Below are 22,703 nucleotides of genomic sequence, written 5' to 3' on the forward strand. Positions count from 1 at the left end.
AGAGATGCACAAGCTGCTCACATTAATTACCACTATTCTAATGTCTGACTCCTGAATGATCTAAAGCACTGACACTCTATTACATAAAATATAGTAATAGCTAATAAATTAGTCAGATCACAAGACACAGTAATAGAAATTTAACTGAGTACATCATTGCCTTTAATTAAAAATAATAACTTGGAAATTTCCATAAACCATTATCTATGACTCCTACAATATTTGCATACTCATATAACCCACATGGAAACACAATTTTCCATCATTCCAGAGTTCAGCAGTCACAAGCTGATCATTTCCCATATATATTCATGTCAAATGGGTGCTTCCATGAAGAAGAACAGCATACATACTTCACCCACTCCTGTATCAACACTTCAACAAATGAACAACAATTCAAGGTGCACAGAGAATAAATCAGTTTTTCTTAGTCATCTTTTGATGCCTATCTGCAGACAAACTAAATGCAAATCTTAAAATGAGTCACAGTGTGAGCAAGTAATCTGCTTCCAAGTGTAGTCAGGGATTTCATGAGGGTATGAAACCAACAAACACATGCAAGGACCTGCATACCATAGTCCTGGAAGAGCTCCCCTCCAGAACATGAATTGTCTTCAGGGATCAAGATATTAATTCCCAACTGATTCTCATAGGCAGACAACTAGGCACTCAAATTACAAGAAAGCACTGAATAGCATACGGTCAATAGATGCTCAAAAATACAAAGTCTACATGGAAGAGTGATGTCTTGATTTACTGCCACCCCATCACTGGTTGGGACTCCAGTCACTATGGGACACACTAATTCTAGAAACAGAAGCTCAGCTTCTCACAAACAAGGGGAAAGCTTCTCTAGCTACTGGATCCAGAGGGAGTTGTTAGCTCGACTTATTCTTCTCTAACTTGGCCACTGAAAGGGTGAATCTTTGCAATAAAATTTATGTTTTCAATTGATTAAACATGACCTCAGTTCAATTTTCTCTTTTATACTAAAAAGGCTTTCCCCTAGGACTATATTATTTATCATGTGTGGAACAAAAATATATTCTCAATAGAAGTACATGGATAGAAGTATCTGAAAAGTACTGAAATCTGTAAATGTTAATGCAAGTGCTTCTAGTCTTGTCATACACACACTACAAGGCTGACAGTAAGCAGTAAGTGGTAACACTTGATTTGGCAGAGGACAGTATCTGTCAGCTGGGAAAGCTCTCATCAGTAATCCTGAGAAGGTAACAATCATATTTTTTTAACAATTCTGTCATGAAATGCTTTGCTTACCTTTCATCAGAATCCCAAAGCTCTTATCTGCCAGAGATATACACCATGAACTTGGTGATACCTCTGATTACTTTTAAAAAAATCAAAGAAATCCTTGGTCTAGTGACTGTATTACTGAAGATAGCAAGCACTTATAAGCAGAAATTTCTTTGTGGCCAGTTTTTAAAGAGACAAGTTATCATTTCATTAGTACTATAAACTGTCTCTGCCAATAAACCAAAGATGTGAAAACACAGGATTTTTTAAAATAATCCCAGTGGAATCAAACACAAGTGCTTATAAAATGGAAGGGGAAAAAGCCTTTACAGGGGGCTCCTTTTGCTCCCAGGGTCTGATCAAATCTAGTGAGGGCTTCTTTCAAGTAATAAGCATCTTCAAGCCTTGCTTCAACTGCTGCTTCTTGTTCTTGCCTCTTCTGCTGGGATTCAGAAGGTAAATGATTGCAATATACTTCAGTTAACTCCTCAGACATAATGAACAACAGAATAGGAATAATATAAGCTACTGCACATTATAAATCCTTGTTACAAATGCACAACATACTTGGCAGCAGACAAGATGAAGATCCTAATAAAATCTTAAATACCTACAGTCCTCTCATAGATATGGATTATGGTATCTATGACATCTATGGATATTAATAGCTTGAAGACTTTTTTCAAGCTTCAATTTCAAATTCAAAAGCAAACAATCATTATAAATCTATGTACATTAATAACCAAAAAACATGCTCACCTGTACTGGCATAGCCCAAAGGTTAGGGCAGAGGAAAAAGAACCACATCAGCTGGTTTGTGTCTATGGCAACCAAATTACAGATCTGGCCTGCAGTCATCTCCCCCATAGACATGTTAGAAGTTGAAAGCTGCATGATCTTATTGTATATTTTTGTCTGGAAGATAGATGAAATACTGTTAGCATAAAGATATAAAATAAGATTACTAATTCAAATTAAAACACAGGCACCATCCAGCATGTCAAGGAACCAAAATCCTCAGGAACTTGAATGTAAACAGGTTAAGTTTTGCCTTTTGTGTTATGATTAAAAATTTATCCTATTGCTTGCCCACAGGAAGCACAGTGAACAATTAGGTACCTAACTGTTGTCTAAGTACTCCCTTTTCGCACCCCTGGGGATCATTATAGAATGAAACTATATTCCAGGTTCAGAGCTGAGAATATTCTTATATTTTGGCTAGAAAGCCTAGTCCCATAGCAAACACTAATTCACAGGCAAATAATGTAAGGTCTGATTCTACACTGAATGAGTTACCTTAGTATAGAACCAGGCACCATGAATAAACAAACAAACAAAATGAACCACATAACACAATAATGAAAGGGCACTTTTACCAGCTTGTTAGCTAAAAGGCTGCATAATTGTGCTTAAAAGTCATGAAATTTTACTGATAGGTGGCACGTTGACTCAGAAAATGTCTTCTGATCGAGTGCCAACTATCCACATGAAGCATGAAGTCATACTGGGCATGTGGAACAGGTGTAGATCCATACAGGGGAACAAAGAGACAAAAGCTCTAAAGAAACTCAAAAATTACAGAAAAAAGAATTTATCATTAAATAACAGCTGGGAAAGTGCCATTAACATTAATTATGCTGCTTCAAATGATGTCCAAACTTCTTCCAGCCTGAATGGTATGACTGTTGGCATTATTTGAGCTTCTGTGTAATATCTGAGTGCACAGAATGAAGATTTTCTTAAACAACACTGATGGGAATGGAACATTATTTTCTTGCAATTCCCCTTTTACTATTTTCTAGTCACTGCAGTCTGCATATTTTTCAGTCAGTTATCCTGCCTCTGCTTGATATGTTTTGTGCCTTGTACGCTTTAAGTTAAGTTTTTATTTCTTCAGGTATTTTCTACCACACTCTAGTAAGAGAAAACCAATAGGTGTAATCCAGAAGTCTGGCAGCTGACAACTGCTTCCAAGTGCACGATCAAAAGAGGATTAAATAATTATGCTGCTACTGAAAGCATCCACCTATATCAAGACTCTCTGAGGGTCTATGAAGTTCAGTGGATAAACACTGTAACTTATAGGGTTGGCTTTCAAGATGTCAAAGGACAGATATCAGCCAGTGCAATTGGAAGCATCACACTGTAACATAACTCCTAACTCTCCCACTTACTCATCTTTCAGGCACAGATTTTTGTACACTATATACAACTTTGACTGACTGTTCACAGTTACACCATATTACAAGGCCTCCATTTTACTGATCTGAAGTTCAGTAATTACAGACTTCACAGCACCTAGTAGTTTGATGGCACGGCCCACGCTACTCCAGGCATTGTAAATACAATCTATCTTTGTGTCCAAAGTATATTTATATGTACACTACCAAATATAATAAATGGGTATGAAAAATATCATATAGAATAAAAGTAGAATCTCGGTTGAAATTAAAGCAATCTAACAGCAATGGCTATGTTCAATTTACTTCGGGAGAGCATTCGTTCAGTTGCCTTACCTGACCTGAACTACTACAGATATAATATATATTTACAAATATATATGTGATTGCATGAAAACAAGCCACATGATACATTGGCTACCTGTATTGCACCTCTCAAGTTGATTCCCGTTTCAATAGCAACATAGTATGATGCTTGGAGAAATGTCCTTTGCAACAGTAGGGCAAAAAACAGGAGTACAGCCAAAACATATGCATTGGACAGGAACTCTTGAGATGAAATGAAGAAAACACCAAGAATTTTAGTCTAAAAAAAAAAAAAAAATTAAAAAATTAGAAATCAGGTGCAATTGCAATTTACTCATCAGTTTTGCTTAATTAACAAGCAGATAACCATTGTTTATTACTTTGGAAGTGCTTACAACCTGACCTGAAACCTCACCATTTAACAGTTCAAGGAGACAGTCATACAATTTGCCAGCTCAGTAAGTTCTATTTAAATGCAAAGTGACATTCATAGGATTTCTGATATCCTTCCAAAATTCTAGGATGTTTTGAGAAACTCAGTATCATCGTTTGCTAAAGAAATGCAATGCCCACTGTCAGAAAGGACTAGTTAACACCCTTCAGAAAAACTTGCCACCCTACTTTGACATCTAAGGTTACCAAACGCCAAACTGACCTTCTCCATTTGCTGTAAAACACATCCTTCCAACTCCTGGAAATACACACGTTATGTCAGTTTGTGGTATTTAACAGGCTTGTTCAGCACTAACTTATTTATTTTATTTGTGGTCACTATCTCCTAGGATGTTTGTGAGGTCACTGAAGTGCATTTTGAAGCATGTCTGCAATCCACTGGGAAAACAGTGCATTTATTCGACACGCTCAGTGCCACAACTAGTTCAGAGTCAGCCTCATTTTGAGAACCCCCTGAAACTAGAATGTCTCTTCCTTCCTCTTCCTCCTCTTGGTTCCTTCAAAACATTGATCGTTGGCTTACGCTGCCATCAAAGGCAGAAGAAGGAAGCTGCCTTCTTCTATTTCCTCCCAGCAGGCTTCCTCATCATTTCCATTTCTGCTGTACTCCTCTCTGAGCACATTTCTAATCTAGATGGTTTATGTGCTGTTAAAGCTTTTAAGACTGCTGTAACACTTCATAAACCACATTTCATAAACACTCATTGACTAATACATCTGATTTGTGTCTCGCAGTTAACTCTCTATAAAAATCCCACCTGAAAAATTAATACAGAGGCTAAATCTAGTTTTAAAGTTGTGGTTTTGCAAGATCACATTGAGCCAGCTGAAAGAGGAGTACACATCTCTCTGCCTTTAATTGCACCAAGGCTGCTCCAAGCTGCATGTTTCTGTAGCTTACTGTGTGCTACTCTGGGATCTTATGGGATCCTTCGCTGAGCCAATTCGAATCACTATCTGTGATTCTGTGATTCTGTGAATCACTAACAAGAAAAGCAGCACAGGAAAAATAACCTGCTAGCTTCCTTTTTATCTTATGGGTCAAGAATGGGGTGATGTGTACCAGAATTAAATCAAAGGGGGAAAAGAGTGCAGGGTCAACAAGAAATATGAAAGGAGGGGTGAGGCCTTATAGCTATGGCAACGCAACAAGTCACTTCGTTTGTCTGAAGAAGAAGAGCTCTAGGACACTTTTTCCATCTCTTTCTATTCCATCTTAGAACAGCCATGATGGTTCCTGCCATTATGTAACAAGCACACCATCTATCCCCTTGACACCACTATGGTAATTTATAGTCTTAAAAGCAAAGAAAACTACGTTTGCCTTTGCAATAAGTAAACCAGTTAATGAACAAAATAGCTTTTGAAAAGATCCTTTGCATTACTCTGTCAGACACATAAGAACACACCCAGCTTCCTGACACAGTGCCTTCCACCATTCCTTCTCAAGAGAGGAAACTAGCCTGATCCACACACACAACAGCTTAACCATCTCATGGGATGTCCAGGAGATCATCTATTGACACCAAGGAGTCATTCTCCATAAACATCTGATCACTTAAAAATGAACTGTGGTTGACTCTTCGAACACTAGCCAAAGTAGACACCAGTCAAAGGACATTTTGTCACCATGCAGCACAGATGTGACTAGATAGTTTTATTTGTTACAAAATTTGCTACTAAGTTTCTAACAAAGGCTTGGACACAAAGCTAGTAATTACGATTCCATTTCAGTAAGTCATTGTTGACTCAAATGCTCCTTATTCATGTGAGGAGGCTTCTTCATGGCCATATTCTTTTAAGCAAGCGTACAGTGCAATACCTTACAAATGGAAAATTTCCTTCAGCATCAAATTCCATAGTTGAAAACAGGGAATAAATTCAATAATTTATTTCCAGCTCAGCCAGGTGCTTTGTCTTCAACCAGTTTTGAATGGGAACATTGAACTAAAAATAAGGCATCAGCACTCAGAAAAGCCTTCCAAGAAAGCATTCAAACACACGGAATCTTCCAATTCAAAGAAAACACAGGCAATTGCTGGATGTGCTTTTTTCCTTCAATTTGTATCAGATGTAAAACTTTCTGAGCAATTACAGTACATGCCAATAGTTATGTTCAGATACAGACTTTTAATTATGGATTTATTTGTGACTTAAATAGATTTTAAGCCATAAATGACCGCCACTTCTACAGTAATTCAAACAGGCAATAGCAGCATTATACACTATAAAAGGTCTGTGGTGAAGGAAGAGCGAACTCTTCCAGATTACTGATAGCCTTACAAGTTCAGCCTTTCGTGTCAGATTAACTTGCCTTTGACTCCTGCAAGATGAAACAGTGAACATAAGCTCTTCATGCTGTAATTTTAAAAAATAAGACAACCTAGGACTTAATATTTAGCTGGAAATGTACCACTTTTAGAAAACGTACCACATCTGGAAAATTTTAAGTGTAACTAAGTCTTCTCCTGTGTTATCTGTAAAGCATTAACAGTGGAAAAGAGCAATTGATAAAGTGGCCAAGTCCATGGCCAATTACATGTTTCCAATTTATTTTCACACTTTTTAATATCTATGCTCCTAAGCATAAGGCACATGTAAGGTGGACAAACTGTACCTAGTACTTAACTGACCAAGAGCCACCTGCTGTTTCCTGCTCACTGCACGCATTCTCAAAGTAGAATATAACTGCCTAAGTCATCAGTTTGGGTGAAGAAAGAAAAAAAGACACATTTGGGATAAACCCAGCATCATTTACATTTGTTATGTAAACGTCCTCAAGCATATCTTAACTTGTAACTGTGACAATATTTCCTCTGAGCTGCCCTTTCACAGACCAGCTATAATTTTAGCAGTTCTTCTTGATAATTACCTTTTAATTGAACACAGGCTCACCCAGGGTGAAAGTCATATCCAACATAACAACATACATGTTTGCAATACTGAAAGATTACAACTGTCAAAGACATCCCTTTCTCTCTGCTATCATGTTAGTGTTATCACAGCCACAAAGCTTGCAGATTACAGTGTATCATACCAAAGGCAGTGAAAAAGGCAGTACAATTTTAATGCTGACCTACATATACTGCTAATTACTGCAGCTAATACTACTTTTTCATTAAAAAAATTTTTTTTTACATGAATACATTTTGTCAAATCATACTTTCCTAGCAAAGACATTTTGACTTAATGTTGATTCACATTAAAACATCAGATAATAGGTAAGCAGGGAGGAAAAGGGAAATTAAAGTTCTCGTTTTTCATTCTAGCATACAAATTGAGAGGAAAGGAGGATGTACACATACACACACACACATATCACATATATATATAAATCTCAACATCACACACAGAGACATTATTCACCAAGATATGCACAGTTTCACGTGCACCATCAGGCTGTGACGGTTTACAATCACTGAGCACCCGTGTAACTAAACTACAATAACTGTCTAAGCACACTCACAAAGCCTCTGGGAAGTATAAATAAATAACTGAACAACTACTGAACCTTTTCAATGTATGGCAAATAACTTTGAGAAACTAATAGATAGAACTAATTAGGTGATTTGTTCTAAAACAAAATGGTTCTGGAGATATTCAGTATCCCACCTGCCTGATAACTTCAGGATAACATAATTTCTAAAGTTCTAGCAGGCACAGCCCGGAGGAAGGCCAAGCAAAAGGCCACTGTTCCAAATATTTACAGCCCCTTGACTAAAATAGTCTTAAATGTCAATATTGGGCCTTTTCTTACACTGACTCCTATGCCTTCTTTTTAAATAATGATTCTGTAGGTTTATGTATCATTTCAATTTATTATGTCAACAGGTACTCCTCACAGTACAAATACCAATCCTAATGCTGCAAAACAAAAGACACTAACATCAAAACATAAAGGTTATTGTTCTGACAGTCTCTTCTTTGGTGTGAAGTGCTTAACACTCCGACCAATTCGTGTCACAGGAACGTTCCAGGGGTGGCCATAAATATTGATACTGGAGTTATAAATAAACATGAAGAATGTGACAGAATTTAAGATGCTGTCGTGGCTAACTGTAGCACAAACTAAATACCACCCGTGACACCCACGTGATCTCAGAGCTCCAGCTCTGTGGCAGTTTTCATTTGTCACAAAGGACCTGAAGGACAGAGCAAATGTACCTTAAGATTTATCTCTCTGCCTTCAGTTTCCAAGACAGAACCTCTGTTTGAAAGATACAAGTTTGCTGCAATACCCCCCAGTCTACACTACGTCAAGTGAAGAAAAATCAGGATAAGTGATGGCTTAGTAGATGCTCCCCACTGCACTCACATCTTACTTTGCTTGTCTGATTCTGTCCAACTGCATGGAAATTCTCTCCAAATCCATCAAATGCAGCAGCACATCAGAAACAAGCAATTATTCCCAGTAGCTTTACTTTCATAACACGTTGTTTTAAATGGTTTGTTTCCTACACCTATGAAGCTCTCAGGAGCAAATAATTTAAAAGGCATGGTTCTCTTTTCTGATTTTTTACAAGTAAAGACATAATATCCCTAGCTGTAGAGCAGGTGTAGATTTTCCAGACTAGGATCAGCTGACTAGCAATGTGCATATATATATGTAAGAGATTTCCCTGAACACACCAGCCTATTTACAAACAGCTCAAATAGAAAACCCTAGTACATTTTAAAAAGGTAGTTCATCTAATTCAGAGAAAGCAGTTTTCAGTCAGAAAAGTCATTCGGCTCTTACCAGAAAAACCACATTATAAATCAGGCTGAAACAGAAGAAAAAGCCTTGGTGGAGCCTTTTAATCAAAGGTAAAATGAACTCCTAATGGTCACTCACGGACTATCACCATCAGTGAACACTGCTGCTATGTGATCCCCCAGTGGTATACATTACAACCACGAGGCCACACTTAGCCAGACATGGTGAAAATATCAAAGCTGGATGACACTCCAATAGCAGCCTATCTACCAGACAAGCATTTTAACAGGGGAGTACTAGCTGGCATTTCAGTAGGAAAATTAAACAGGATAGCCTGTAGATATTTGGTATAATTTCAGCTGAGACGTTTAAGTGTTCCAAACAAATTATCAAGAAGCACCTTAAAAGCTTCCATAGCACTTTGCCACAACATACCCTCTATAGCCTTAGTTTTTTAATTTCCTGCTTTGACTGGTTTTCACTGAATCTATTTGGTATATAAAACTCTCCAAATATTAGGACAAAGATTGCAACATGTATAAATAATTCATATCTGCTTAAGGCTTTTTTTTTCTGAAAAGCATTCAATGTATTTCAATATTTACAATGGATCTAATCCAAAGCCTACTTGAGTGAATGACTGTATTTCCAGCACTGTCAATAGATTTCAGAAATCAATCTTTTACCAAACAATAAAGGAGCTGAAAAAAAAAAAGTGTTATTTCTCAAAAATGAGGACCAAGTAACCCTACCTTCTGAAAAAACACTTCCTGATATTTTTCGTTTTTTTTTTTAATATTTATAAATCAAGAAGTTTCTTCTTGGGGATCATTCAATTAAATAGCATCTTTAAAAACTTTGCTTCAATTGATCTTTCAAAACAAATACTTCCAGAGCCATTAGCAGAGACCCTTTCTCACACCTATACCATTTGGTATTTTATCATGATGTTAAAGGCGCACTTTAATCCTCCTAGACATCTCTTAATTTTGGAAATGAAAAGCCATTTGGAAATAAAAACATCCTTTTGCCTTTCCAAAAGCACTTAATCACAGTTGGTTCAATCTCTGTAACAACTGTACCAAAAATACTGACAGTATGAGCAAGATTCTGAATGTTTCACCATTATCCTGAATGAGATTATCTTCCCAAATGCAAGCCTGATGAAATGTGTAGGTAACACATTTATGTTCACCACCCAGGTATAAATGTAAGTAGCCATTACATACATACTAGCAAACACTTCTAGTATTCAGAAATACATTGCAGTCACTCTCTTCACAAGGAATCAATAATATACAGTTTTAGCACTACTTTTTTTATTCCTGTTCTTATGACATTTTTACAGTGCGATGGTTTCACACATAGACAGCTGATCTTCACCACACTGCTCTCACTCTCCCTCCTCAAAAGAACAGAAAAGAAAATACCTTGAAAAAAAGGTTCATGGGTTGAGATAAGGAGCATTTTAACACAAGGGGGAAAAAAAATGGAAAAGCTGTGTGGAAGTAAAATGAGAGAACTATTACACTTGATGCTGTGCCAGAGTTGCTCAGGAATAATCACTGGTACATTATGAATGCTGTCCTAGCTACAAGTGCAAAGCACAGCACTACATGGGCTGCTGTGGGGAAAGTTAACCCCGTCCTGGCCAGATCCAGTACAGACAGTACCTGTGGGCGAATGGTGTTATTTCCTTTTCCAACATTGTGAACAATCCCAGAGATGCAGAGGGGACCAGCGAAGCCAAGCAAGTCAGCCAGAATACGGAATGTGCTACTGAGAAGTAAGGGTCTCCCAAAAGCACAGCAGAGAGCACGCCAAATTGACCCGGATCCCTGTGGAGAAGATGGCCTTTTGTTCTGTCCAGAATACGAAAAGAAAATCTAAGGTTATATAATTGTATTCATGTACAATACAGTATTTTCCCCCTGCTTTAATTTATTGACAATCAGCTGCAATCCTTGAACTAGAAAAGCACAGAAATCACAATTACTCCTTCTACAAAGCCTGAACTTGTACTCTTCTCCACTTCACAAGAAAAAAAAGCTATTATTTCTTTCCTGTCCTTAACAGGTATCAAGTAAGTGATGTTTGTGTCTTGCCAGAAGAGTAGGAAAACAACAGAGGGAACTGACAGGTTTTGTTTTCCTGTGAACACAGAGAATGAAAAGTTTACACTCTTCTAAAAAGGCTGCAGAAGACATTTCTGAATACACTTGGTTCCCAGTAGGGAGCCAAGCAGAATCTGAGCTAAGGTAGTTTTGGCCCTAAATTCTCTTATGGACAAACCGTAGCTCAAACAACATCATAGAACAGTGCTATAAGACCTCATTAATATTGACTCTGTTATTGAATGGCTTCAAGGTTTTATTAGGAATAATGCTAATGGTGTTTTAGAGAGTACAGTCACTAACTACTTTCTGCATTGTAATAGAGGCCATATGGATTTTACATGCATTTAACTAGTAATATGTTTGATCTGCATACTTTTTTAGAGAAATTTTATCTGTTCAAGCTAAAACTGAGTGACATTTCTGTATAGAGAAACCTATATTAATCGATACTTCATTAATATGACTGTTCACACAGTTTTCTATCACAGTCATAGCATAAAAAGCAGTGAAAAATGTAAACAGTGAGAAAGTTGACTGACAATTCTATGCTTCACATACCTTCTGTGCTTCAAAAGCCTCATTAAGGAGAATGTAATTGGTCAGAGCTCTCATGGCAATGGGAAGCTTGCCTATGGTTTTCAAGTCTATTGGCTTTTTATGGGCAGTCTTGATGAATGTGTTCATCCACCAATATGTTCCTTTGGATAACAGGTTCACAAACGGCTGTAGGAATCGAACACCAAGGTCCTGGAGATCCTCAGGAGGTTTAACTTCTTTAGGAGTTTTGAAGAAAACATATCTCTGAAATTCAAAAAAATCCCCCAAAAGAATCACACTCATATAGAAAATACAAGTCTACAACAAATATATAAGAGATAAGGACACAGCAGATCATCAGGGAATCAAAGGCTTACATTCTCCAAAGTACTCACGGAATTTAGGCATTCAAATTCAAACAACATAGCAATCCAGGTACCTCCAGCACCATGGGAATATTGGAGGCATCTAGCCCAGAAATATATTACCTTAAACATTCAGCATCATTTTCTTTACGAGGTACAAACTTGTATACTTGAAGAAAAACACAACAGTGCAGTAGTGGTTCATCTTCTTTACCACAGTGCCTCACTTTTAGCTAGCTCAAAACACACAGGGACCTGAGCTGCCCTGAGTCCAGAAAACCACTGTACTACAGTGCATATGGCACTAATAAATGCTTTCACTGGCTTAAATGCTGAAAAAGTAAATGAAAACTCCTAAGAATAAGGGAAAATTCCTAATTATTTCCTATTGTCAAGATAAAACTTTTTCAGATGCTGTTTTTTTTTTCAAAAATGAAACATCTCTTAAAAATACACCTCTTAGAAGTTCTCAGTCACACACTTCACTCCACTTCTACTATCTCTGTATGTAAATTACAGTACTAGTAGGATTTCTGGATATGCTTCACTGGTATACTTTCTCCAGCCATAGCTGAAGAAATAATTCACGTTATCCTAAAGCTGGAGCACCTCTCCTACGAAGATGGGCTGAAGGAACTGGGCTTGTCCAGCCTGGAAAAGAGAAAACTGCATGGAGACCTCACCTTCCAATATTTAACAGGAGTTTGTAAACATAAGGGAGATCAGCTTTATATAAGGGTAGATAGTGATAGGGGGAATGGTATTAAACCAAAGGAGGAGAGATTTAAGTTGGATGTCAGGGAAGTGGGTTTTGTTGTTGTTTGATTGGTTGTTTTTTCTAAGGAGAGAGTGCTGAGGTGCTGGCACAGGCTGCCCAGAGGGGTTGTGGATGCCCCTGTCCCTGAAAGTGCTCCCAGCAGTTGCTGACTCTCCATTCAACCCAATCCTTTCCTTCAGCAGCTGTAACAATAAGCCTGTCTCTCCAAACTTTGGCATAGACACAACAGGCAGTAAAAAAATCCATGCTGCTGGTTAATTTTTATGCACCAGTGACATCCCTTAATAATTAAATCCAAATTTAAAAAAAAAAAAAATTAAAAATGACAGTAGACAGTGACCATTTTTATTCCTCTTTGTGGCTTATAATTCCACAATGACCAAATCTCATTTAAAATGCAGTTTTATTACATGAAGAAAAAAAATATATATGACACATATGTACATCTCATGTTGCTTATAGTATTACTAGAAATAAAACATATATTAGGGTGAAGGAAGCAGCAAGAGCATTTACATGGAAGAAGTTCTCTTCCCTCCTGAGAGTAAGTTTAATTTGCACATACAGTTAGGTGAGAGACAGCTGAAGGCAAGAACTTTGGCAATTATCTACCCAGCAGGTTCCAAAACCACCTCTTTTTTGGATTATGATTGGATTATGACTGGAGACACAAAGAAATGCACACACCTGGGAGGCTATATAGCAATTTTATTTGCCTCAATTAATCAGCTACTGAAATTATCTCCTGCAAAATGAAAGATGTTAATTGTGCGTCTAATACGACCTCTTAGAGTAGACAATTATTTTCACCCAGTCTTTTCTTGTATTAGAAATATTTGTTTTTGATAATTGAAATTGTGAATTTGTAATATACACTTAAACAGGTGAAATTTATCTACAGTTGATTCTGGCATTTTTAAGCTATGACTGAATAAAACTGGGTTCCTGTTTAGCTCTCGAATATATTTCTATTTATCACTGGATTTTCTCTCTCTCAGTTACAAATGTGTTTCATACTAAGCACCTGGCAACATGGGAAAAAAAAAAAGGACAGGAGGCTTACAACACTCAACTTACCCTCACTCTGATTACATTTATTTCTACAGCCAGTAGCATTCCATATAGAACAACCAGCAGTCCTGTGAGGCAAAATCGAAGCTGAGAAAATCCAACTCCATTATCACAGAACTTTACAAATTTGATGGTTTTAGTTATGAAAGCTAAAGTCCAGTAGAACAACAAAGCTGTAGGGAAGAAAATAAAATTAATCAGCTGCGTAATTGCGAAAATACACAAAGGCAGTACTTACTTATTAAATACTCATTCAAAAAGAATGCAACAATGTATAAAACCAGAGTGGACATCCTCATGTCAAAACAGAATCCTCGTTCAATTTTGCAGACACAAAAATGTTAAGATAATGTTTGATCCAAATTCCTTTCACATTATATCTGGTGATCCTTGGAAAGCTTTACAAAGTCAAATCTTATGAAGGAAATTTCTATCTGTTGTAAGAATGCAGCCACACTATGAGCTCAAGGGAAGAAGCTTCCTCAAAGAGAAGGTGGCTATAAATGATGCTTTTCAAATTGTGTTAATGCTGCAAGGCTGCTACAACTTTGGTTTGAAAGAAAACTGACCTCATTAACCCTGCAAATCTCTGGAGTGTATGTAGGAACATAAAAGTATTTTCTCCAAACTGCTGCTGCTCTTCACCCTTATTGTACAACACAAATTCCATATATGTAATTTATAACAGACATACATTCATGAGAATGTTCAGACCTTCATAAAATATAATTTTAACTTTTCAGAGTACATGGAATGGCCTAGGATGGAAGGGACCTTAAAGATCACCAAGTTCCAAGCCTCCTGTCATAAGGAGGAACATCTGCTAGATCAATCTGCCCAAGGGTCCATCCAACCTGGCCTTGAACCTCCAGGGATGGGACACCAGTAATTCTCTAGGCTATTCCAGTGATTCATCACTCCCAGAATTTCTTCCTAACATCTAATCTAAACTACATTTTGAGTCTAAAAAAAAAAAAACAAAAACAAAAACAAAACACCACCTAGTCCCTGCACTCCCTGATAGAGTTCTCTCCACCTTTCCTGTAGGAGCTTTTTGGGTACAGGAAGGCTGCTAAAAGCTCCCTGGAGCCTTCACTTCCCCAACTCTCTCAGCCTATCTTCACATGCTCTGAGCATCTTCATGGTCCTCCTCTGGACCTGCTCTAAGAGCTCCATGCCATTCTTATGCTGAGGGCCCCAGAGCTGAACACAGTACTCTAGGTTCTAGAGCTCTCCTGAACTTCTTGTCTAGAAGTGCTTGTGCTACTGATAAGTGTAATCCCTGCAGTAAGCCCTGGTGATTTTAGAAATGCATTCCATGTTATTTACTACACAATAAACCAGTTGCTGATCCCAACCCTAAAGGAAACAATTTATAGGGTTATGATATTCTACATGGTTTTTGTTTTTTTTGCTGTTACGTTGTGCCATGGCACAACAGCTGGGATGTGCTCTAAATGACAAGAAAGACATGTATTTGCTTTCTCAGTGTCTTGTTGCAACACTAGAGAAAGTGCTCTAAGGCATCAGCAACTGTAAGTCCAGCTTACAAATGTGGAGAGCCATCAGCAGCTTGCTGATGCGAGCGAATGAACAATGATGCTAAGGTACAAGATATTTAAACTAGAAAACTAGATTAGTGTCAAGAATAAGGAGGCAGTCCTATAATTATGATTGGTAAAACAGAAAGAAGAGCAGAAATCCTTATTAAATTAAAAGAAAAGTCACGTGTCCTCATACTACTACCTCATTCAGCATAATAAGTCCTGTTATTTCATAATTTTCCCCAAATGTTTTATTTCTGGGGTCAAGAAAGCTAGCAGATTTTCTGTATGAGAATTTTAAAATGTGTCCTGCTAAACTGTACAACTGTTTTGCATCTATTCTGCAACACTACGCAAAAAGTCCCAAAATCAGCATTATTCCGAGAGCCATACGTTATCAGTGTGGGACTGGAAAAGCGATGTTTGATGCAATATAATTACAGGTCAAGATCATACACAGAAAAACAGGCTCAGGTAACATCAAAGCACTCCAACAGTTTGGATACTCTGGGACCCTGGACTCAATCGTTAGCTTCAGAGAACAAAAACACTAAACCTTGACAACTTGTACTATAGAAGAAAAAAAAGAATGACTACTTTAAAGTAGCCTGAAGCCTGGGCATAGAGCTGAGAGGCAGGATCTGTACAGGAATTTGCAACCCTTGTTCTGAAATACCCCAAGAGAATGTGCTAATTCCCCGAGTTGACAGGATATTCATCCCTTGCTTGCTTATGTACAACAACAAATGGATTTGATTTGTTTACTGTATAGAGTGAAAAAGCTTTCAAAACAAACAACAAAAGCTCCCTTTGACAGGATTGGAAAATTGTATCTGTTCAAAATGAATGGACAGACCTGTAAGGGTTTCTGCATAAAAGAGAGCTTTCCCACTGAATGTGGTAAGTTCTAAATGAGGCTCTTTAGCCAAAGAGCCTTTGCTCTATGCTGTTTCCAGTTAGCCTGCTGTTTTATACTGCTACCAAGTGCAACTGCAGGCACTGATCCTCCAGCTGAGGCAGGTGACACCTTCAAATTAGGTGGAATTTCACTTCTCTGTGTGTGTAGAGTATGACATCTCCTTTGCAACATCTTAGTAAAGAAGAACCCTTTTTTGGTCTCTCTTCTTGTACACTCAACCATAATTATGATTAATATAAATTCTTCCTCATTGCTTCCATTTACCTTATTTTTTTTAGGTTCTAAGAGAAAGCTGCTTCATGCATGCACTGCACTCTAGTGAGTTGACAGATTTAATTATAGCTATATTCAGCTCCATACACTGAGCTAGTTTGCAGAAAGATATCATTGCCTAGTCTCAGCTCTCAATACACAGCAGTTGCAATTAACACTGAAAGACAACGACTCTTAAGGTTAAATAATAAAAAATTTGTACAACTAAAAAAAACATAATTAAAACTTAAAAATGTTTTTTTGGCATTCTCACAAAAATATGACAATGAAGAGAAAAACAAAAAATACTCGGAACAAAGATCTGGGACTCAGCTTATGAAGACTCTGGATTGGGATTCAAATTAGGTTAACTAATTAGAATAGAATGTAGTTTAATTTTTTTTTTTTTTCCTAAGAGTTAGCATTAAGATTAGATTTCCTAAATTCCTTGGAAATTCTTGCAAAACGAAAATTTCTTATGATTAAGTTTAGCACCATAGTTACTAATTGCACTTATTTAAGTTGCTGACATTCACTGACATATTTGTTTATCATTCAAACATTGTCCAGAGCTCATCCAACACCAGTACTCAAAATACCAAACAAAATTATCGTGAGAGAAATCTTTACAAGGAAAGGATTATACAAATAAAGGGTAACTATTGGATCCATGCTTGCGCTACTCTTAGTGATCTAACAGCAAGAACATGGGAACAATACTAAATTATCAAAACCTCTATTGAACATCTGAAAACAAACTAACAAAAAACAACTCAATAGCAATGAAAGCTTGCTTTCTAGGGGTGATTGTAACACATGGGCCATGCTCTCCTAAAACATAACATGTAGAGCTAGGAGAAGACATTAAAAGTAGGCATGCCAACTTGCCAAAAATGTGACTGTATAACCCCACCTAGTCATAAAGATAGAAAAGATCCTGCTTAAGAGAAGAGTGCAAGAAGAAAAGCAGTCCCAAGTAAGAAACCACGAAGGCTGCCATGCCTAGATAGAAACCCTCATTTAGTTTCTTATTTGCTTGTAGTTGTTTTATTCTTTATCACCTAAATTAGACCTTTCAAAAAGGAGTGACTTCGTTAGTGAGAGATAGACTCCTGCAGAAAAAGATGCCTGCATATTGCAACATGCAGTCTGTTGGTGCTGAAAAGCTTTCTCAAATCAAACTGTTGCTGACTTTTTACCACTTGACAGGAATTACAACAGAATGCAGATTCACAGCCATGACAAAATGAGAAAGCCTAAGGATCCATTAAAACAGAAAATGAGCTGAAAGTGAATCGAATGAGGTGACAGGAGGCTAAACACGTATTCTTCCACAGACTGCAATCTACTCCAACTGTTCAGAACCTATCACCAACTGTGATTGTCAGCAGTAACATTTCCTACAGTTAGCTACAGCTTATTTACAGTCTTGCAGGAAATACGAGGCAGTTCTTATATGTCCCCAATGGAAAATGCCCTGACTTAAAGCAATTTAGAAAGGATGTTTTAGGAAGGAGAAGAAAGAACCAGCAAAGAAAGAAATACATCAAAGTCACTGGCATCATTCATTTCTCCTGACTCCTCACATATTTCAAGAGATCACAGACAGGAAGACAGCTTCAATTTTGTATCATGATTAAACATAACATGCCGACAAGCAGAGGGATACTGAAAGCTTTTAGAGTTTGATTTCTAACGTGTGCTACTTTTCCCACAAATCTAGTTTCTCTTAAAGAAGCATTCAGCCCAATGGATCCCTGGAAACACACCATACAGAATATAACTGTAATTCAAAAGCACTGAAAACAATGAGCCATTTCAGGAAAACTGCTCTCCAGAACTGAGACTGGTAATGGCAACCAGCAGACCAGAGTATAGGTGTGTCTTCACTCAAGCTGAGAATGCAGTGACAGATCACAGAAGGAGCAGGTGCACAGCACCAGCAGTCACACTTGCAAGCTTCTCAAGTCGAGAAACGTACCGATTAATAACTTTGGAAAATTGGATGTTTCAATGTTATGGTAATAGACAACAGACGTGATGGCTGCCAAGAACGCCATCCCAGCCGGCATGTACAGGTGTAAGTGGCGGGATTCTGAAACCCTAAAAAATACAAACAAACAAAAACCAATTAGAATCAATCTCAGCTATTTAAATGCTGCCTTTTAAATTTATGAATTCTGTTTTGTACACAGTTTGGAGGTAGGACTTTCTAAGATGGTTTATAGATGCAAAGTTATCCAATTTTCAATGGGATTTAAATCGCACAGTCGGATTTCAAACTCTTCCCCCACACTGAAAATGAAATGTGCACACTCTTATTTCCTACTGAAGTTAGCGGGAACACTGTTTAAATTAGAATAAGCAGCTCAGTTCCAAAATGAGAAAAGTTAATTTAAGCTAAACTAGTTTGGGAGCTGTCCATCAAATAATGTAGAGAACACCAAGTGACAGCACCGCTTAAGATTTCCTATAGAAACATTCCGTGAAAATGCTTGATTTTCCTTCTCCAGTTTCAGAGAAGAAAACAGCATGACAGAACAGAACTTACTTACACAGTGCACTGTTTTCAGTACTTACCATTCATCAAACAAAATCTACCACAGAATCATATGCCTCTAAGTTTTGTCCTATAAAGCAAAAGTCTCGACACTTTGCTTCACGTAGGAGTGGACAGTATTCTGGAAAACACAGCCTTTGGGAATATGGGAATTCTCAGCCAGCTTTGTCAGTTTGTATAAAGAGAAATACAATCATTCCCCCCCACCTCTTTCCTCCTACTTGCCATTTTCCCCTCTATTCCTTCTTTCACAAAAGCAATAATGTTTCTTATACAGTCAAGAGGTACAGTTTCTCTGTCTCCCACTGCCAAAGCCTTTAGCAACCAATCACTGTCACAAGGACTTAGCAATATGGTACATTTTGGTCTCAGAAAGCTGGTGAATCTTAAAATCTGTTTTTATAGACCGGCATGCTCACTAGCCTGCTCACAGCTTGGGAGGCACAATTGTGGGCTGGCACTCCCTCAGGATAGCTAAGAGCTTAAATTCCTGTCAATTGACACTTATTACTGAACAGCAGCATTCTGAGCCAATTTAAGTAGCAAGTGATCATACTCTCCCATTATCTTTAAGAATAAAATAAAACAGAAAACTCAAGGCAGGAGATGTTGCTTTGAGCCTCCCACATCCTGATAAGCTTGAAAAAGACTCTCAAAAAACACATCAAAAACCTGGCTCTGAAAAAAAATAATAATCCTATTTATATATATTGAAGAGAAGTTACAATAATAATGGTATCAGCTTTTACAGCAGAATTCTGCACTGTGTCTCACATGGTGAATGGACATTAGTTATGTAAATGGATAAACTTCTATTTAACGAGCAACTTCAACCTCATAACCCTCAGGATGGAAATTCATGCTGTTTATGAAAATCAGACCTTTCTTTAGAAGATGATGATCACAGTGACCAGTACAGGCCTTTACCTTTTTTCACAATAAATCATTTTCCTGTATCACTTGTTTTACTTGAAGTAATTTTCCCCTTCAGCTAACTGTTGAAAGATTTTCCTCACTTGAGTAACAAGTGATGGATTAAAGGAAACACGGAATAGATGTTCATATAATAGCCTTTTCCCCTCTATAACACCTAACTCAACTGGGGAGGAATACAATCGAGCCACAAGCAGTACCAATCAAATCAAACGAAGGCTCTAACAGATTTAAATTTGGGGAAAACAAATCTTTTTCATCAAAACAATGTGAGATGTTCTGCTAAGGCAACAGATGTACTGTACCTTCTGGAACCTCAAAAGCAACTCTATCGGGTGAGATGATGACCTCCAACAGACCTGCTCCTTTTATTATGGTAAGCAGGACTGAGTCTGGGGGGGAAGTGTTGTGATCTACTGCGCTCATAGAAGTTCAGCCTGAGCAAAGACTGTGGGACTGGATCCTTGGACATAAAACACATCAGGAAAATGTCACCATCTGCTTGAATCATTAGGATTTATCTCTGATTATTCTTTGGAAAGATACTGTCATTAAGCTGAACTAAAAACGATTAAGGTCAATTCTGTGTGTGCATACTTGGCAAGGTCTGTGGGATTTCTGATACAAGGTCGGTAGGTTAATCATCAAAAATACAGATTTCACTTTTATAATCACAAGGAATAGAATATAGGGAATACAAGAATTTAAACAGGGGGGAAACACCCTGAAATTATTTGGAAACGCTCAATGCTATCAGGAGAATGGAGACATACACTCACCCATCAGACACTATGCCCTCCGCAATTTCACACACCAGCACAAACAGAAGGATAAAAGTTAGAATCCAGCGGAGATTGTGGCCAGGAAAATGAAGCCATGTGCTGTGATGGATATGGACTTTGGAGCTCTGACTTCCCCATCCTGAATAGGAAAAGAGTTTTCTTTACAAAATTGACATATGTACTTTTCCGCATGCAGGAATTATATGTAAGAAACAAAGTGTACTAAAACAAACAGAACCATGATGTTAAACATGCACACACTCGAATCCTTTCAGAACTGCGTTCTTGTTTCTTCATCTTCACACAGGATGAAGCAAATGAAGCAGACAGGATGCAGCCTAGAATTCCCATACTGTCGGCAGCTTACCGCGCAAATTAAATATTTTCCAAACATTTTAGCACATCATAAACTCATAGAACGGCTTGTGTCGGAAGGGGCCATAGAAATCATCCGGTTCCACCCCCCCACCACGGGAAGGGCTGCCTCCCACCAGTTCGGGCCGCCCAGGACCCCATCCGGCCCGGCCTGCAGGTGCTCAGAAGCAGCGGCGGAGCCGTGCGTTAAGCGACTGGGCCACCTACCGGCAGCCCCAGTTTCAGGTCATCAGATGATAGCCACTGCGGACACGGCAAGTTAGGGCAGCCCTCCCCCGTGGTTATCAGAGCTGATAGGGCTGTTAGCCACAGGGCTGCCGCACAGGCCGGCAGCGGGTTTACCCGATCGCACGACGCTATCTTGCCAGGTTTGCGGCAGCGCTTCACAGCCGCTCCGCCCTACCCCGTGTCCCGGGCACAAACCGCGGTCGGCGGCACAGAGAGGCCGGGGCATCCCGCGGCGGGGAGCGGGGCACAGCCGGGCGGGAAGGGGAGCCGGGGAGGACGAGGCGAGACGGGCACGGGGCGGGAGGGGTCGAGGAGGCGCTCACCGATGAAGAGAATGGGGAAGGTGATGAAGAGCAAGAAGACGTGCGGCACCACGTTGAGCGCGTCCACGAAGCAGCCGTTGTTGAGCACGCCGTGGTCCACGTTGTAAGCGGTGGAGTTGCCCTCGTCGCCGCAGAACGCCAGGGCCATGACGGGACCCAGCGCGCAGCCCAGCGCAGCCTCCGCCTCCGGGCACATCCAGGCGGGGCCGGCGCGGGCTGCGCGGCTGCGGCTCACCCCGCACCTGCGGACGGCCGCCGACCGCCCCTCGCCGCCCTCGCGGCCCCGCCCCGCCGCTCACCCCGCCTCGGAGACCGCCCCGTTTCGGTGTGCTGTCGCCGTTGACGGCCATCAGGGTTCCGCGCCGGCTGAGGGAGCCGACATGCCGCGTAGTGTCGCGGCGGCTCCGCCTCACGGCCGGGGGCTGTTTGGGCGGGAAACGGGGCATCGCGCGGCACGCTGTCCTCAGCGGGAGAGCGCTGTGTAAAGGCGCTGCGTGAGCGGTGACCGCGGGCCACAAGAAGTAAATTCAGGTTTGACCTTATCTGGCTTGAGCTTTCCCACGTGTCTTGAGAAGTTAGGCTCAGCTGAACCAAAGCTCAACAAAAACTAATCAAATACTGACAATAAAAACGTGCCGTGCACCAGAAACTATTATGTGGGAAACTGCAGGCCAGTCAGCTTCACCTCCGTCCCTTGAAAGGCAATGGAACGGCTTGTTCTAGGCGCTAGCTCCAAGCAAGTGAAGAGAAGGTCATCAGGAACAGTCAGCATGATTCACTAAGGGAAAATCATGCTCGACCAGCCTCGTAGCCTTCTGTGATGGCTTCAGCAGCTGGGTAGATAAGGGGAGAGCAGTGGGTGTCATCTACCTTGACTTCAGCAAGGCTCTTGATACCGTCTCCCACGACATCCTCATAACGAAGCTGAGAAAGCGCGGGATAAACGAGTGGATGGTGAGGTGAGTTGAGAACTGGCTGAGCTTAGAGGGTGGTGAATAGCAGTGCAGAGTCCCGTTGGAGACCCATG

At 39.4% G+C, this 22,703-nt stretch overlaps 1 protein-coding gene across 5 annotated transcripts in view; it reads right to left on the reverse strand.

Moving 5' to 3' along the window:
* Positions 1-21,845, reverse strand: part of ABCC8 (ATP binding cassette subfamily C member 8) — a 67,255-nt gene extending 45,410 nt beyond the window's left edge. For 2 of the 5 annotated variants that reach the window (XM_042813204.1, XM_042813203.1), the window contains exons 1-8: positions 21,677-21,841; positions 20,748-20,889; positions 18,457-18,578; positions 13,767-13,933; positions 11,568-11,810; positions 10,566-10,754; positions 3,859-4,023; positions 2,017-2,172 (exon numbers count right to left, since the gene is read on the reverse strand). In XM_042813204.1, the coding sequence (XP_042669138.1) occupies positions 2,017-2,172; positions 3,859-4,023; positions 10,566-10,754; positions 11,568-11,810; positions 13,767-13,933; positions 18,457-18,578; positions 20,748-20,889; positions 21,677-21,824 (1,332 nt within the window). In that variant the 5' untranslated portion in view covers positions 21,825-21,841. Of the gene's footprint in view, positions 1-2,016; positions 2,173-3,858; positions 4,024-10,565; positions 10,755-11,567; positions 11,811-13,766; positions 13,934-18,456; positions 18,579-20,747; positions 20,890-21,676 lie in introns of all 5 variants that reach the window. The other 3 variants (XM_042813207.1, XM_042813206.1, XM_042813205.1) reach the window with 2 other exon arrangements.
* Positions 21,846-22,703: the final 858 nt, after the last annotated feature.

The sequence above is a fragment of the Centrocercus urophasianus genome, unplaced genomic scaffold (genome assembly GCF_019232065.1).
Source record: "Centrocercus urophasianus isolate 14NV4802_14NV808 unplaced genomic scaffold, USGS_Curo_1.0 seq_14, whole genome shotgun sequence".
In the NCBI taxonomy this organism is placed as follows: domain Eukaryota; kingdom Metazoa; phylum Chordata; class Aves; order Galliformes; family Phasianidae; genus Centrocercus; species Centrocercus urophasianus.